Source organism: Penicillium citrinum, assembly GCF_028827155.1.
Source record: "Penicillium citrinum strain IBT 23319 chromosome Unknown utg000005l:1.0-1900146.0:1.0-1900348.0, whole genome shotgun sequence".
Lineage (NCBI taxonomy): Eukaryota > Fungi > Ascomycota > Eurotiomycetes > Eurotiales > Aspergillaceae > Penicillium > Penicillium citrinum.
In genome coordinates this window covers 43,186-60,870 of record NW_026622690.1, presented here as the reverse complement: position 1 = coordinate 60,870, position 17,685 = coordinate 43,186, and the positions used below count along the sequence as shown (strand labels likewise).

Genomic DNA, 17,685 nt, shown 5'->3' with positions numbered 1-17,685 from the left:
TTTTCAGATCGCAATGAAGACAAATGAGCTCAACATTATGGACCTCGTGTACACGGATGGTATCCAATATGCTTCAAAGAATGAAGACTGCAATGCTATGATTTGGCTTAAGTGCTTTCAAGCAAAGACGCTTTCGAAACTTCCAAATCCTCCTGTCGATGCCGTCAAGCAAATAATGGAAGAAGTACTAAGAATCGGTCTCCATTTAGCCACCGCTCCGGGTGATGTACTATACCATGTTGTGTCCGTTCTAGGAAAGATCTATTACAACGAAGCCTTGCAGAAAGTGAACTCAGGGGTCAATGAAATGTTAGCAGGCATCGGCCTCATTGAAGGTATATCCAGAATTGAATGTGAGCAAGTTCCAGACCAGCTTCTGATACTCCCACCTTGGATGTATCTTGCACGGTATTACTCCCGCCAAGGCAGAGAAAGGTTTGCTCGTCTGGCTGTTCGCAACAGTCTACAGCTTTCATTGGAAATTCTCTCTGATGATGATTTATCTAATGATATATGGGCCTTCATAAAAATTGGCAACATAACATCTCTATTTCTTGATGAAAAGAACACGGCTACGGCCTATGCAATGGAAGCGTTTGGCTTCTCGGCTTTGAAGAAAAACCAGAATTCCCTGGAAGACGGCACCGAAAAGAATCCAGACAAAGTGGAGCGGAAATGGCTATGCGTAAGTATATGTGATTCATGTGGTTGGAAAGGCGAGAATCCTGGTGGTCTGTGGGTTTGTGCAGACTGTATTGAGATCAACCTGTGCAATGACTGTCGCGAAAAGTTACACAAGGGTGAATTCGTGAAGAATCTCTGCGATGCGAGCCATAAAGGATTCTACGTTGACGAGTGGGACCCAGAGAGACTGGGTAAGGTTCCCGTGGGTTATGTTCCATGGGGGGATAAGGATATCACTATGGAGGATTGGAAGAACATGCTTCGCGAGAAGTATTTACCAAGGACCTGAAATTTCCCTTGTACAGAGGATGATAGGGAGGCTTCGGACAAAACTTCATTTACTAATGGTGCTAGGCTAGATTTAGTAAGTTTACGCCTTAGGTCAAATGATATTGCCGGCAATTTGGTCTTCTTCGTTTATGAAGCTATAACTTATAGGACTTCTTACCAACTCATCACCTACACAACAGGAAGTGAATACGACCTTTTCAACACCTGTTCATCACCGAAATATCTAAGATGGACCTCAAATACACAGCGTAACCTGGCTACCGTGCATTAATAAACACCCAGATGTTCGGCTGTCTTCCGTGGCGTACTGACTTTTCCTACGACGACCCTCTGTCGAAGGCATGGTGCAAAGGTTGGACAACCCTTTACCGCAATTAAAACCAAACTGCATTATCCACATCATTGCTTGGGGATTGATCGAATTCAATTATATAAGACCTTCATGGTAGGAACAATTAATGATGGTGTTGTTACAGCTCAGGTCAAATTATGTTTGACGATTCAGACATGTCATTCGTACAAACGGCCTATAAGACGGTGTCACGGGATCCCTGACAAAGGACCTGAAGGATGATACGGTGAAGCCATTGAGCTTACCTCTTTCGGTGAAGTTACTGATCTTTATGCTTCGAACCCGATTCGACACCGCTTCTTTCTCGAAGAAGGCACGTGAGGAAAAGGTTGAATGACTTCGCTCGTGTTATCCTGATTGCTTGAAGATTCTTCAAGAATCAGTCTCTCTGTATATCCTACTAAGCGATTGAATTGGTCTTCTGTTCTTCTTCTTCCATTATCCTCTCACCTAGTCAACAAGTGCTAGCTTGTACCTTAGTACCGTTACAAAATCAGAAACAAAAATCAGATATTATATTTAAATTCAATATCAATATTCTGATATAGCAGCTATCTTTATCAGATAAAGATAATATATCTAAAATATATAAATTTATTGGATCAGAAGAACTAAAGATATTCTTTGCCAGTCTGAGAAAGATTCAGAAAAAACAAAAATAGTTGGAAAAAAGTAAGCGATAGAATATCTCAACAATAAATTCAACCAATTTTATTATCAATTTTTATCTCTGACTGAAGAATAATTTTTATCAGAAAATATATAAAGAATATTATACTCTATATTTGATAATTAGTCTGCGGAAGGAATATACAAAGATATCAAATATATATCAACTCAGAATAATTGAACAAATATTTATTTCTAGTCTCCAATATATAACAAATCTGATTCTCTACTCGGACAATATATTGAAATCAGATTCTGATCACTTAAACAAAATAAATAGAATCAATCAGACTGTCTTTTTATAAATCAATCTGATCTATTGTCTGTCAAATAGATTGCACAAAAATATTTATATAAGAGTTATTCACTCTATAATTTGTATCTATACAATATCTATTTAGACTACTGTTACCATACTGTCTCAGTTAATGGCAGCAATACTATTTTGTGATCTCCGCGCATAAAAAAGACCAGTTTGCAGGCACTGAAGAACTTGATCAGATCAAGCAGCTGATTACCATAGCTTCCAAAACTGTAACAGAACAATGGAACAATAAAGCAACAGTGGCAGCAGTGAATATCTTGATTGCAGAATTGGTCACTTTTCTCAGAAATAGTTTGTATCTGAGAGTGAGATTGCAATAAGAGTACTGTTTTGAGACAGTTTCTCTTCTGAGATATCTGTTCTAAGATATCCTTAATCATGGAAAATCCTAGTTATAAAAACTATGCTAGATCACAGTATATAGTCTATATATTATTGCGTTGGGCACTTTGTATAGAGAATTAGCAGATAGCTCTTTGCAGTTTTGTCTGTCTACTAAATCCAAGATATCTACAAAAACTAGATACTTCAGTTCAAAGTGATATTCTTGTATAAGTATCTGCAGAGAATAAATATATCTTTGTATACAATATAGTTCCAGAATAGATTTCTGAATTGTAAAATATTTTCCGGTAGTGACTCATCACGGCTGATCAAGTGCTCGGAAATATAAACCGGATAGAGCTAAAAATAATATTAACAGTGAGGACCTTATTTACAGCTCAGAAATATATCTGAATGAAGCCAATATCTCTGGAGATAGTGATGAACAGATAGCAACACCAAAGAAATACAGCTATTGCGAATTTAGCTCCCTAACGGCATCAGAAACAAGTGGAAAGAAGAAAAAGAAGATGGCAACAATATCAACAGTGTTCAACAGTTGATCAGCGAGTAATATCGATATTGCCAGTGTGTAAAATTGAACAAAGTGGCCGCTGTTTCCTGTGGCAATGAAGTGCAGACGCATTTGATGAATGTAGAACATGTCGTCAGCGCGATCTGCGGTAGCTTTGTGCGTGTTGAAATGGTCCCAATAGTGAGAATGCCAGTAATTTCGAATGCCGCCGAAGATCAATGGTGAAGAACCCGCTAAAATTGGAGGGCCATTTCTTTTGGTCATTTTCAGTGTGCGACGACCTTTGTACCGACCGACACTGAAAGGCTTGCAGTAATGCTAATAAGTATCAGACCTTTGGCCACCCACAACTTCCTTTCGCAAACTTCCCCCTATAGTCTCAGTGCAAAATGCTCTCGACTTCACCAGCTGCTTTCCGGTAAGGTTTGCCTTCGAACTGCCATGAACTCTTGATCGGACTCACCTTTTGTATCGCCCCTAGCCTGGCTAATGTTGATACTGAAATCTGTGATGGTGAGTAAGTGTAATTGCCCAGTCATTCGAAGACATGCTGACGTGAAATATGTCCAGATCAGTTTATCTCCTTGGCCTGTGCACGAATCTACCCGACGAACCCCAGTTGTCTTGGAAATGACCCTGCAGCAACGATAGTGAGTTACTACAGGCCCTTGTAATCCACCTACTAATGATTCCTTCTACTCTAGATCGAATTCTGCAGCCGATTTGCCCTGCTAGAAAGCCGCATGCGGTAGCAGCTAGCAGGGTAAGTTTGATCACTGTGGTAGTTGCGAAGGATAAGCATGTGCTGATGATTCACTGGGTAACAACCCAGTCGTTTTGGATGTACTACGAGCCAGCCCATGTGTAGTAGGTTGCCCCATGCGTGGCCACTGCTTATCCGCAACGCCCCGGACTACATGTTGAGTCTCAGTGTAGAAGTAATCTAATTCGGGCTCTCTGTTCTTCGGAGGGTACTGCTGATGTCTCTTTCTCGCCGCAGAGCGATTGTCAATACTGCACTAACAAGACGGGCCGAGCCACCGAGTCCAAGAATACTTGCGTCTTAATGTTCCAAAATATGCGTTGGAACGGCACTCCGCTCAATGCATCCAGGACCCAATTCAGAATAGCTCCCTATCCCCTATTATCCACATGGCCATATTTACAAATGTTTTCATCTCTCCCAGCTTCACTGCGCCCGACGGAGGCTATCTGTCAAATTAATAGGACATCGTTGTATTCCGATGGCTCTGTTCGGTGATTTCTTTCGATCATCGGCCATTCATCGCCCAAACTATGTCAGTTGACCCTGTCACTGTACCGATCACCTCACAAGGCCGGAGTTGATGCGTCCTTCATCGAAATGGGCCACATACAGCTCAACAAATACAGAACCTCAGCTCTTTGAAATAAACCCCTTCCTCCGGATTATGCCGGTCCCAAAGTGCTTAGAAAGATATGCTAGTGGCACCTGGTCTCTGAAAGATGGTTAAATAGATCAGGTTCAGAGCGGATTGAAATCAGTTTCACCACTTTTTATTCTTCAAGAAGCTTCAAAATCTTGGCCCGACCCGCATATATCTATAGAGTACCTAGTCCAGTGTAAAGTGCCTAGTCCAATGAGCTTTGTCAAATTAAAAGCCAGCCAAGGCTAGGGGCTATTACAAATTTGGTAAAGCGTATCTGAAATATAGCTCAAGTAAAGAAATGAATAAAAGAACCAGATGAAAATGCTTTTGAGAGCCCTGTATTATCAGTGTAGAGCATGACCAGCGCAGTGTAGTTCTCCCGATAATATAGATTTGTCAGCTGACCAGCTGATATTTAATAGGAATAAGATCCTGAATAAAAAACTAAGAATGATATCAGTCTCAAAATAAGTAGTAAAACCAGAATATAAAGTACTGTAGACTCTTGATATCAAGCTATCCCAAAATACTATTCCCTTTATTCACACTCTATTTCTTGAAAGTCGGCAATCAATGGCTATTTATACTTTTGCGGCCAATAAATTTGTATAGCCGAATTGATATAATTTGTTCAAATATAGACTGGAAAGAGTCTTGATCTATTTTCCGCTCTGCGGCCATCTATTGCGGATCTATATTGCTGAGCAGCCAGATAGAAGTAAATAAAATCTTTTTATTTTTCTCTATTGTATATATATAAGAATTTATAATTAGAGAATACTGGCACTGAGAATTAACAATGGACAGAATATCTACTAACTCTAGACCGGAGAAAACAAAAGGAATCAATTTATTATTGTTGTCAGTTTCAAAATCTGATTTGTACTTTCTTCTGGAATATTGTATAGAATACCAGATCTCCACTGCTTTCTGAACAACTTTTTCGAGACTCTCACAGAATTGATTGTTTTGCTTCTCTGAGAGCAAGATATATATATATATAATATATTTTATATAATTCTCTGAATATACTATTGGCAGCTTTTGTTTTTGGATTTAGATTGAAGTGAAAACAAGATAGATTGACAAACTATTTTCTTTTTGATATTAGCGGCTGTCAGATTGGTCAACAATGATCAACTTGGACAGTTATTGTCTCTGATATATATAGATTGGAATATATATTTGTCAATCTCTTTTATCAGTATAACTAGTGTAGTGGGGAGTATCGGCCTGCCCACCAGTATAGGGATTATGTAAGGAAGTTGGCCTAATTTGGAAGGGAGCTTATATACATTCAATTTAGATAGCATCTTTAGCATCACTCAGAGTCAATTACAAGAGTTCCAGCCTATTCGAGAGAGTGCCAGCAGTTAGCCCTAGTTGGGGTGTTGTTTACCCTCATCCTTCTGCCCCATTCGACCTGCACGTACCGACCGTGCTGCCTCGAGCATCCTCTCCCGTTTCACTAGTTACTTTTGTGTGATAGATTACTAAGTAATACAGGTAACTAACTAACTAACATAGCTCACGGTTAATCCGGACACACGGTTAATCCGGACACCCAACCAAAACCCCGTCGCTATTTCTAACCCCCCCGACTACCACCAGCAACCAGCATAAACAACGTAGTTGCAGGCTCGAAGATATCGAGGTAAACAGGACACGATTGTCATTCCATTTTTTGATCAAAGTAGGTGGCGATGTGCAGATGCCAAGGAGACGAGTGCCTCAGATGGTGGTAGACTAGCCAATGATGTATGCTTCACTGCAGCTTCGAAGGTCAAAGCGCAATCCTTTCATGACCAGTACGATTCTCACCCCGGCTCACCTCATTCTCACCCTGTCTATTGCGCACTCACCCTAATCACCCGAGTCGGCGACGCTAATGTTGAAAATATTCCGATTGCTGAGATAATAATAAGGCTGGAATCACGTGCATACATATATACTTGACTCAGTCTACTTGTATCTTAGACAACATAAGACATAACACATGCAGCACAACACACAATCAGCTCCCCTCAATAACATGAGCATTGAAGCATCACTTAATAGTTCAACAGGTTCCCCATATGACAACCCGCCCACGGGTTTGCTGACTAAGACCCAACCCGGCCCATGGGCTGGGTTTTCGCGGGCGGGTTTGGGCAATGGGCGGGTTTTGGCGAGGCCTACTTCTATCTGGTTACTGCTGCACTTTCCTCATCCCTTTCTCGTATAATTTTCAAGGATTTATAGTGGATTGTATATTGATCTAGGAATTCAAAGTTGAGGACTATTATTCAGTACTTTTCGAAATAATCTATACCAGCTCACTCTTTTGACTTAGATTTGGGAAAAAAAAGTCCAAGGTGAGCCAAGCCGATTTAGATCACCGCATTGAAGTTACGGCAGAATGCCAAGCAAAGGCTAGCCGAACCAGTAAATCCCCCGCCAAGACGACAGCGAACTGCAAATCCCATCGGACACATTTAAGCGAGGCATCGCTGGCAGCCTTTAATTTGGTACCATACACCTAGGTATCTACTATCTCTCGAATCTCATATTTCCTTAACCCTGGGGTGTTCTATCGGAAATCTTCCTAGGTTGGAAGCATGGCGTCGGAGCTTTTCCACGACAACTCATGGACGACACCATGGCAATCACCCGAGTTCCCCCCCGAGGAACTCCCCCATGAGAGAAGAAAAAGATTTCAAACAAAACCGGGATGGAGATCGGGTTGGAATGGCCATCTTCCTCGATTTTTCCAGTTTCACTCGAGGGGCATCGGCGGTTGGCCGTGGGGCTTTGTTATCTATCGCACAAGCTTTGAAGCTACATCTGACCAGGACTGGGCTGCTGTGATTGCAAAGATTGATCGGTACTGCTACACCTCAATGGGTCCCACTCCGAAAGGATTCGAGCGTCCGTTCCCACCCCAGCCAAATATTCGTGAACTTGTTTGCGAGGGCTATCGAAATGTGATTGTCGAGGATCCAAAGCTAGAATTTGCCTCGATTGAAACCATTCGCAAACGACATATTGAATGGGCCGAGGGACAGGGCTACTCCCGTCATATTGGCAGACCTCGATTTGACTATTGCCTTGTTCTGGATGACCGCTCTATACGGTCGATTTTGGCAAGTTCAGAGCCAAAGAGTAATGCATCTGATTCTGGTTTAGTCGGATACGTTAATGTGATCGACTGTGACTTTGACCCAGAGGATCCTGAAAATGAATGCTCGGAGTTCTATGATGGGTCACTAAGAATTTGCTTACGCGATATTTTCTCCTTTGCTCTATCTTGTGAAGATCTCCAGACAGGCGAACAACAATGGGGAGACTGGGGAATGGAAAATCCCGGAAACGTTATCTATACAGATGGACATTCATCGCTTATTGAGAAGCAAGATGTGATTCTCTGTCCATCTGATTACAACATCTTTTCCCGCTTACAAGAACCTAAATTGCCAAGAAACCCGACCATCACCGAGTCTGAGTATCGTGAACGGCAGAGTTCTATCACAATAGAAAGTCAAGCCGCCTGATTCATGTTCATGTTTCATTTGAACCAGAGAAGAATGAACCTATTTGATCACAGATTTTGTATTTCGAACTATTCATGGATCGATTGGAACAACCTAGAGGGGTTGGTATTTTTTGCTGAGAGAATTTCCAAATAAATTAGCTAATTGAGGTCTTGAAGCTCGAGATCATCCATGTAAATCTCCCCGACGTGGCTCTCCAGCTCTGTAAGAGCATCGCGGACCGCACGAGCCCGGTCATTCCACTCAACACTGGCCCCTGGATCTTGGGTCCATCTAGTGTGCATTTGCTCAATCGCCTCATTGACAAAAACGTGGCCTGTAGCTACCATTTGATTTTTCCTGGATTTGAAAAAGCGGTCCCAACAGTCTGCGAGGTCAATATCCTTTCCTTTCTGGTCTTTGTAAGCCTTTGAAGCGCGGCTCAGCTCGGTACGAATTCCATCATTGACCATTTTGAAGCGTTTCAAAACTTTGGGCATATTTTGATAATTATAAACCGAAATTGTCTAGCGAGTGGTAGTCAGTGAGGTAGTCCTCGGTTGTCGTTAGATGATGCCCTGTTGCCACATACCTCTCGGATTACAGTTAATGCCTGACGCGGGTTATCATCCTGAACCAGCTCTGGCCAGGAGCCTCGGCGTCCTGGAGCATCGTTCAAATTGCAAAGCTAAAGGGAAGTGTATGTTAATATTTCATGATGATCAGTTTGGATTTGATGGAAAGAAGTCACACTTACATCACCTTTGATCGCATTGATACTTTGTTTAAGCAACCGGAATACTTCCTTATTTGATTTGCTTCCAAATTGTTCCATCACACGATCAACTGGCTTCTTGAGATTTTGGCTGCTTCCTGGTGTCCGAGGTGCGTTTTCAATGACATCCTGAGTGAAGAAATCAAGGAAGAAATTGCAGTCAATACCACAATTTCCCTCTGCAACAGCCCATTGCATAAAAATACCCATCAACTTAATTTCAATGAGATGCTCCGCTATGAGATAGCTTGATCAGTATCAGATTTTCCTTGCAGTCTTCCCTTGAGCACTTACTATTGACTTCTGGACTGCTATTTCCCGGTCCAGGAGCGCGATCCTCCGTGGTAGCTTCCCTTTCCTCGACTTCGGTATTCGTGCAACTCTCCGAGTTTACCAGACCAACGGCCTCTCGAACTTGAACAGATGTCGCGGGCCACTCACTTGATCCAGGATATGCGAATCGAGTGTACTTTATCTTCTTTACGCTACCATCTTTATCTTCGCAATCAGCTGATTCCTGCTTTGCTTTGGCTCGTTTCCCCAAAAGCTTAAGCACGTTATTCTGGCAAATGGGATACATGTTAGCACAGTGAAGAGATTGAGGGAGTCATTCGTTGCACACCTTTTCCGTCCAGATGTCCTGACGGCGTTTGAGATCTAAATCGCTCTCGTCCTGATCACACATACCATCTCCGTATTCACACAGATCCAATGTGCAGAAGATGGTGTCTTTGGAATCCGCAATCATATTATTATAACCTTGAGGGAGTTGCAAGATGCGCCTTGCAGTATCCTCGTAGCCCTGTTGATAGAATTCCGGATACGTATTATTGGATGTTATCCATGGAAGCATGAACTTGGTACTGAGATGTTCAAACGGGTTAGAGACCATATTCCAGATGTTGACAAGGTGATTATAGTGGCTTGTTCGACCGCTCAAATTCAAGTAGCCAGCAAAGATCGCAGCTAGCTTGACAACCAGAGAATGCTTTGCGACAATCTCACAAAGATCTTCACGCTTTTCGAGACCGCCACTTCGCTTTTTCAGATGAAGCTCACATACGGCATTCGTAAGCCAATTGCTAAGCTCATCTTCGAACTTTTGCAAATCATCCGATAGATGCTCTGTCTCCGTGTAGTCGGTACCATCACAGCAGTATGAGCTCGCTCCACTACTGAGACATCTACCAGAGCTGCTCGACGCTACTCGCATCTGACCATCGGGACAGCCGTTCCAGCAACGGTTGTCGGTGACTGGATGGACCAGGTCACTGCCATCGTGCCAGTCGCAGTTTTCAAACTTCTTGTTCTTTTTCGAAGTATCACAGCAGTAGTCGCGGCCCCCATTGTAGCACACGGAGGCTCCAGTGCCCCATGCTGAATTGACCAGTACGGTGTCCTTTGCACCGGAGCACGTTCCAGATGCGCAGGTAGGCCACTCAGACCATTCGCAAGTGTTATACAGAGCCATGCTGGGCAATTCATTTCCATCATCGTCCGTGGGAGAGCAGCAAGCCGACTGATACTGCTGAGGCAGAGAAAAATCACATCCCTCTGTGATTGAACCAATCTCAAGCATTCCATCTTCGCATCCAGCTTTGCATTTGCCCTTATTATAACCATACCAGCCACATTTTGGCAGTGGAGATGTTGGTGGACAACAGAACGACGAGTAGCCAAGACCGCCGCAAAAAGTGGAGTCCATCATTGGCTCACTGTCGTATTTCTTCCATTTATCTGCTCGCGTGATAATTGACCACCCAGCCGGACAGGGTTGTGCACAATCTGTCCAGCGACATTGGCTATGATCGGTCCGCTCAATCACGGTGTCATTATCGATCTTGTCGAATTGCATAGATACTTGTCTGTTCGAAACCTTTGCCAAATCCCGAGAGAAGTCAGCCGTGGGCGTGTCGTGGCTGATAGCCCAGACCATTATGCCACCGAGACATTGCTCACGAGCAAAATCTGCCTTCAGGCCCAGGGTATCTTTATCGTCCATAGAAACCCACTGGTCATCCCAAGTGACGACCTTGACCGTTGCCTCCTTATACAGTTTAGGCTTTAGTTTCCTCTCGTTGATGATGTCCATGATCTCGTTGTTGAGTAAGATACCGGTTTCATGGCTGCATTTTCCGGCAAGACCTCCAGATGCATATTCGCATCCAGGCTCGACGCACCCCCCAATTGTTGTGTAAGTACGGCCATAAAATGCGAGACCCATCACCACCTGATCAGGTTTCACATCATTGCGCCAAAGAAGATCCATCCCTTGTTTGATCTCTGTAAGATTGGTATGCGCATTGAGGAATGAACCTGTCCATGTATTTCCTTCGTCCCAAGTACCGTGCATGTCATAGGACATGATGTTGAAGAACGAGACATGTTTTGCAAGGTTTTTCAAGTCAAAATGTTGAAGATACCAATATGATGCAGGGAGAGTGATTGAAAGGGTATTTCGCCCTGCTGCTCCATCCAAGGCATTCTTCAGGTTTTTCATAAAAGTCGGAAAGTTTTTGTAGTCTTCGGGCTTTCCGCTTCGGTCGGTTGCTTCGGGATATTCCCAGTCCAGATCAACTCCGTCAAAATCATGGACTGATAAGAAATTGGTCAAAGAGTCGAAGAACTTCTTCTGCTTTGTTTCAGATGCTGCAAGGTCGGAGAAGACAGTAGCCGTAGACCCGGGATCATTGAAGGTCCAGCCACCTAATGCGATGAGAATTTGCACGTTGGGATCATATGTCTTTAAGGCAGTTGATGCTATCATAGCCAACACCGCGACCGGAATCCTCACATCCTCATACCAAGACAACTCTACAGCGGTCCTTCTACAAAATGTGGGGTTTTTCAATGTCCAGAAGGCAATTGTGGCAGACACTCGCACCGAGCCTCTCCTAGCCGGCGGGGATGAAGTCATGCTCGACACTTGGGGCTTTGGCCTCTACGCCGACAATAGTGGGATGCACTTTGCGCAGCAGACTCAACTGCCATCTCTTAATCGCAAGAGGTCATTAACGGGCAGCAAGTCCTATGTTGATGGAACCTTCAATTTCTTCACTAGGCGCCGTCCGCAGTATTACGATCTTGGTGGTGGGCAGGTATTTGATGTGAAGGCCTACGGTGCAAAGGGCGACGGTGTCACAGATGACACGGCGGCTTTGAACAGCGTTCTGTCATATGCAGCGAATATGTCTGCGATTGTTCATATTCCGTATGGTGTTTATGTGATCAAGGATACTGTTCATGTACCTCTCGGATCCCGAATCATTGGTCAAGCCTGGCCGCAAATAATGGCAATGGGTATCAAATTTGAGAACATGGAGAGTCCCCATGTGGCTGTTCAGGTTGGAAACGAGGGGGATATTGGAGTTCTTGAGATTCAGAATATGATGTTCACTACATCTGGGCCTACAGCTGGGGCTGTTCTTATGGAATGGAATGTTCATGAATCCAGTCAAGGTTCCGCCGGACTTTGGGGTACGTACTAACTATCCCACATGTCACAAAACATCTGCTAACAATAAAAAAGATTCCCATTTCCGGGTTGGTGGCGCTATCGGATCCCAGCTTCAAGCAAATAAGTGCCCTAAGAAGGCTTCGTCGCTTCACAAAGACTGTGTTGCTGGGTCACTCATGCTTCGCATTACCAAACAGGCTTCGGCCTATATGGAGAATATTTGGGCATGGGTCGCAGATCACGATATGGACATAAAGTCGCAGGATCAAGTTGACGTCTACGTGGCGCGAGGTATTCTCGTGGAGAGCCAAGGTCCCACGTGGATGTATGGTACAGCGTCTGAGCATAGTGTGTTATATCAGTATCAGATATCTGGAGCTAAGGACTTGGTTATGGGGATGATTCAAACAGAGTCTCCTTATTTCCAGCCTAGTCCTCCAATGCCGGAGCCTTTCACCCTTGGAAGATTCCCGAATGATCCCGTGGATGTTGATTGTGAAACATGCACATCCTCCTGGGCAGTGAGAATAGTGGACTCGGAATCTATATCCATTCTGGGGGCAGGTATGCTTTTGATCCATCTGCAAACAACTTCAAAATCATCGACTGACATCTTTGCCCTCTCTTTCCAGGAATCTACAGTTGGTTCCGGTCATACTCCCAGGACTGCTTGAAAACAAACAACTGTCAAGAAAAGGCTTTCTATGTTGAGCAAAGTAGTGGAATCTGGCTGGTTAATATTGTGACAAAAGCAATTGTTCAATCCATCAGCCCTCTTGGTGAAACAGCGATTTGGTCCAAAGATTCGAGAAACGGATATACCTCGTCGTTGCTTGGCTGGTTCCGCGCGGAGGAAAGTGTCATCGGCAGGAGAAACTTCACCGGATTCTACTTGTATGAGGATCAGTATGATGGGAATTTCCTGAACACGCTTCCATCATCTTGCCAATATGCGCTCACGCAGGTGGTTGACTGTCCTGATAAGATTCAAGGGTTCCAAGTTGCTAATTGGCAAGGTGGGTTTGAGAATGATACACTCAGTAAGCAGGTGTGCTCCGCTGAATGCGAAGTCTCTATCAAGTCATGGTTCAGCCATGTCACCGAAAACTGCGCAGGTGTAAATCAGACCTCCTTCCCCTTTAATTCTAGGGGAGGTAGGCTCTGGGCATCATGGAATCAAACTTGTGTTCAAGATCCTGCTACTGGGAAATATTGCGGTGGTAAGTTGGGTGGCTATATCCATTTTTTGCGGAAAGCTGCTAACTTCAATTACTCGGATATTAGATGTCTTGAACAAACAAACTTCCTGGGACGAATCAACTGATGAGCTTTGTTCGTTCTGTAGAGTGGACCGTTACAAAAAGATGCAATCCACTCCATACTCCTACTACAGTGAAACCTGGAAATTGCAACTGGAAAATATCAACTCCATGTGCGGACTCAATGTGCCTACTAATATCCCGGATCCTTTGACACCTACCATTGATCCCTATGAGCCCACCACGGAATTCTGTCCCTCTGATGTGACTTATATATCCGTGAAAGGAGACACCTGCGACTCAATTTCTCGGGCTCACCAAGTTGCGTCTGCTGCTCTGTTCATGGGCAACGTCAATTTGAAGAACTGCAACAATATTCCCTCGGGAACAAAACTTTGCATCCCATTCCAGTGCAGCCATATCTATAATCTCCAGTCAAACGACACCTGCAGCTCCATTGAAATAGCGCAGAATGTCGGGTACCAAGATGGTCTTACTCTAAAGAAGTACAATCCGTGGCTTAACAACCAGTGTACAAACCTGCATATGAACAGTGATGTGGCTTACGGGCATGTCATTTGTCTCGGTCCGCAGGCTGGAAATTCAACGGGAGACGCTCCAGATACAGACACCACGACGCCGGACTACAGCGATGGCTACACCATTCCAGAAATTCCTCCGCCCGACAATGTACCCGTTGCTAATGGAACAACTCTGCGGTGTGGTAAGTGGCACGTTGTTACGAACAAACAGCTTCAAGAGACTTGTACGACAATTTGTGTTCAGGAATCGATACCTTGGAGTCTATTCCTGGAGGTCAATCCATCGTTGAGTGCAGAGAGTTGCAACTCTAAGTTGCTTGTTGGGACCGCATACTGTGCAGGACCTACATATGGATGGGATTTTCACTTTGATGGGGAGGATGATGAGTTATAAGGGGCAGAGCTTGATTTTGAAACATGATAGATTCGTCGAAGATGTTGATATACTTAGGTACAATATACAAGTTCAAAATGATCACTATTAGCAGCTATCATCTCCAGCAATCACCAGAGCACTTTTCATATCTTAAAAGTCCAGGTGGCTTAGTAATTGTTTGACCGTTCAGCGATGGCTATCAATGAACTGGCCCTTTCTGGGCTCTATATTCCCCTTCCTAGCTGTATCTGGTACATACTAAAAGCTGCCAGTAGTCAAAGAGCCCTGGATCTTAAAATAGCGTCAAGTTTTATGTTAGGGTGAGCGCGGGTGATATGGGTGAGGATTCTGGAGACTGGGGTGAGAGAGGTGAGAACGGCGTGAGAGCGGGTTAGAATACCCGCTGCGATGTGATGCTCTCTCCTAATATATACAATAATAGTAGTTGATGAATGAAAATCCGAGGGCACTAGTCCAGTCTGCTATTCTAAAATATATCTTTTTACCTTGTTAGTCGATATATAATTTTCAAGAAGTTCTCTAAAGAAATACAAAAGAAGCTGGACAAGAGGATAATACTATCTGCTATAAGTAGCCCACCCCAGCTATACCCCGAAACTACTAGTACAAGAAACAAGTATTAAATTAGATACTGTTGGTAATCATCAGGTAAGGTGCAAAGAAAACACAGGTGACATATGGGCAACAAAGACGCATTATGAAATCGGTATCTGAGCAAGCGCTATTCCAATTCTAAGCGCTATAAAATGCTGGTGATACGTGGAGTCTGGCTTGTATAGAAATGCAGATCCCAATACATAAGCTACCCAACAAGTCCTGATTTTTACATAATTGCGAAGAAAGGGTCAGGTTGACAAAGCGGATCAGGTTCGCATTCTGGCTTGTAGGCCTCCGGCCTTTTTTCTTTGCACCTGACATGCCTTGCATGACCTATTTGTGCAGAGCGAGCTGGAAATGTCTGTTCAATGGGATTCAGCGAGAGCTCAAACTTTTCTTGATCTTTTGGATCTGGCCGGTTAGAGCTGCGGTCAAAATTAGCTATTAAGATCACTACATACGTAATGCCCTGGCAGGTGAAAACAGTTACTGAAACAAATATGAAGGAGGTTCGGGCACAGGGATGATTCCCGAGCCTACTCATCATTTATTTCTGGCGTTCAATGTATTGGACATATATAAATGGGCCAAATAGGCGGGCGTACGTGTCATTGGAACTGCAAATGGCGATGGCGGCCAATCGACCAGCCAAGTTCTCCTCTCCACGATTAGCCTTGTATTGGTAATAGCGTACAGCCATCGCGAAAGCCAAAGTCAAACCACCCTAGAGTGCGTCATCACTTATTTACACTATTCATCTTGTATTTCTCCTCAAGAAGGCTAAGCGCTGAGTTTCATCAGAATTAGGGACCAGAGCCAAACCTAAGACACCATTTCACTTGACATGGATATTCACATCGATTCTCCGCCTGAATATCGGGCCCAAGACCCTGTCATAACTGCAGCACTGTCGGAGGGCAACGAGCCGGTCATCATGGATATATTTCGTTATGCAGACCACCAATACCGTATCTTTTCAGGGGATCACTCCTTGAAATTCCATGCTCAATCGCATCCTCAGAGTCCCACAAAGCCAAGCTTGATTGTTTATGAAAGTGGGACTAATGCGCCCAATGGAGCAGTGGCCCATTGTCAATTCATCGAAAAAAACAGTCTCAATGACATTGGTTATGCAAAAAGTCCTAGTGGCAAATCATCTATTTCGTGGTGGTCTGATATGCATCAAAATACACCAATCTCTATCCAGTACCGATTCACAACGTTGGCGCATTTCCCACCACAGGCAAATGGTAATTTGTCCAATACAAGCGGTCCCCGACTCTTCATCTGGAAACGTAAATCTAGGCTGATGCTAGTGGATGAAGAGACAGATACAGTGGTTGCCTTAGTCCACGATATTACGACTGTTTCAACTAAATGCGGGACACTACAAATTCTAGTGCCCTTCGGCGATAATTTTAGCCTCACGGCTTTGACTACTTTTCTTACAATTTGTGAGAAGTTACAGAAGGATTCTAAGCGTTAAATGATTATCCAAACTGTTACATCCACTATATGAATCGTGCCTTTTTTCGCGAGGTCCTCTGATGAATTCCACAACTTGTTTATAAGGATGAGCCAAATGAGGCATTACCATATGTTATAGTTCAGAAGCATGTGTTGTAGCTTAGAGGTATAAACCGAGATTTATTGCGATGATTCGGCTTAGTTCCTGATCTACACCAGTCTCATATCACAACACTGTTGGATGGAATGTTTTACAGATTGAGCAGATACGACATGAGATGCAAGGTGAGTGGGCGAGGGTCCGGAGGAAAGCCTGATCAGGAAAACAAGGGAAGGGCACTGAGATAGAGTGTCTATAGTAATAATGAAGTGTTTCAACCACCGGACTATTAGAGCAGTTATTTAAAATACAGACAGCGAAGTTTCGCCTCCGTATTGTAAAATACAATGTTTGTTCTAGAAAGCGGCCTGGGGCTGGAGCTGCTGAATATCATTCAATCAAATCAAGCTGCAAGAGTGTCGAGTTATAGCTGATTTCGAAAACTACTATACTACGTCGATCCAAGACAGTGGATGCTGTGTTGGACTTTGCGGAGACGTCACAAGGTTTCGAAGTCGGGCGCCAAGCGGGCAGCTTAATAACGAAACGGCAACTAGGCCACGACCAGGCCTCGGCGAGGCTCTAAGTTCCTTCAGGAAGAGGACTCTGAACTTGTACGTACACGGATTTATACAGTAGTGGTAGGCTGCATATCGTTCGTGAGGGTTCAGCGTAAATGAAATCATCCATCCATCCATACTGTACTACGTTCATCATCATCATCATTACTGTACTACGTTCAATCATATGAACGGATTCAATTCCGTAGTGTTGCCCGTTTCGTAAAAATTGGGCCAGAAAGTTGGATACGATGATAAAAGATAGTAGCCATTCAAGGCCACTAGTAGTATACAGCAGCCTAGACCGAAGCTGTGATACACACTTGGCAATGATCCCTGAGAAAGAACGAACGACCAAGCGCTGGAAAAATACATACCGATGGAACCAGTAGCCGAGGTAAGCATATTCAATCTGAAGAACGTACGTGAAAGT

At 43.8% G+C, this 17,685-nt stretch overlaps 5 protein-coding genes across 5 annotated transcripts; 4 read left to right on the top strand and 1 right to left on the bottom strand.

Moving 5' to 3' along the window:
• Positions 1-13: 13 nt before the first annotated feature.
• On the top strand, positions 14-973 carry N7469_005874 (uncharacterized protein; the record flags this gene model as incomplete). The annotated part of the gene is made up of 1 exon (XM_056644794.1): positions 14-973. One exon carries the CDS (start codon positions 14-16, stop codon positions 971-973), a length of 960 nt encoding a protein of 319 aa, XP_056500032.1.
• Positions 974-7,186: 6,213 nt separating this feature from the next.
• Positions 7,187-8,119, top strand: N7469_005873 (uncharacterized protein; the record flags this gene model as incomplete). Its single annotated transcript, XM_056644793.1, has 1 exon — positions 7,187-8,119. The coding sequence occupies one exon, from the start codon at positions 7,187-7,189 to the stop codon at positions 8,117-8,119; it is 933 nt and encodes a 310-aa protein (XP_056500031.1).
• A 140-nt stretch (positions 8,120-8,259) lies between these two features.
• N7469_005872 (glycoside hydrolase family 18 protein) lies at positions 8,260-11,616 on the bottom strand (the record flags this gene model as incomplete). Its single annotated transcript, XM_056644792.1, has 5 exons — positions 8,260-8,625; positions 8,691-8,786; positions 8,856-9,109; positions 9,168-9,435; positions 9,496-11,616. Coding segments are annotated over 5 exons (3,105 nt in total), but the record flags the coding sequence as incomplete, so codon positions are not given.
• Positions 11,447-14,525, top strand: N7469_005871 (uncharacterized protein; the record flags this gene model as incomplete). The annotated part of the gene is made up of 4 exons (XM_056644791.1): positions 11,447-12,350; positions 12,403-12,894; positions 12,963-13,550; positions 13,615-14,525. Coding segments are annotated over 4 exons (2,895 nt in total), but the record flags the coding sequence as incomplete, so codon positions are not given.
• Positions 14,526-15,969: 1,444 nt separating this feature from the next.
• Positions 15,970-16,611, top strand: N7469_005870 (uncharacterized protein; the record flags this gene model as incomplete). Its single annotated transcript, XM_056644790.1, has 1 exon — positions 15,970-16,611. The coding sequence occupies one exon, from the start codon at positions 15,970-15,972 to the stop codon at positions 16,609-16,611; it is 642 nt and encodes a 213-aa protein (XP_056500028.1).
• Positions 16,612-17,685: the final 1,074 nt, after the last annotated feature.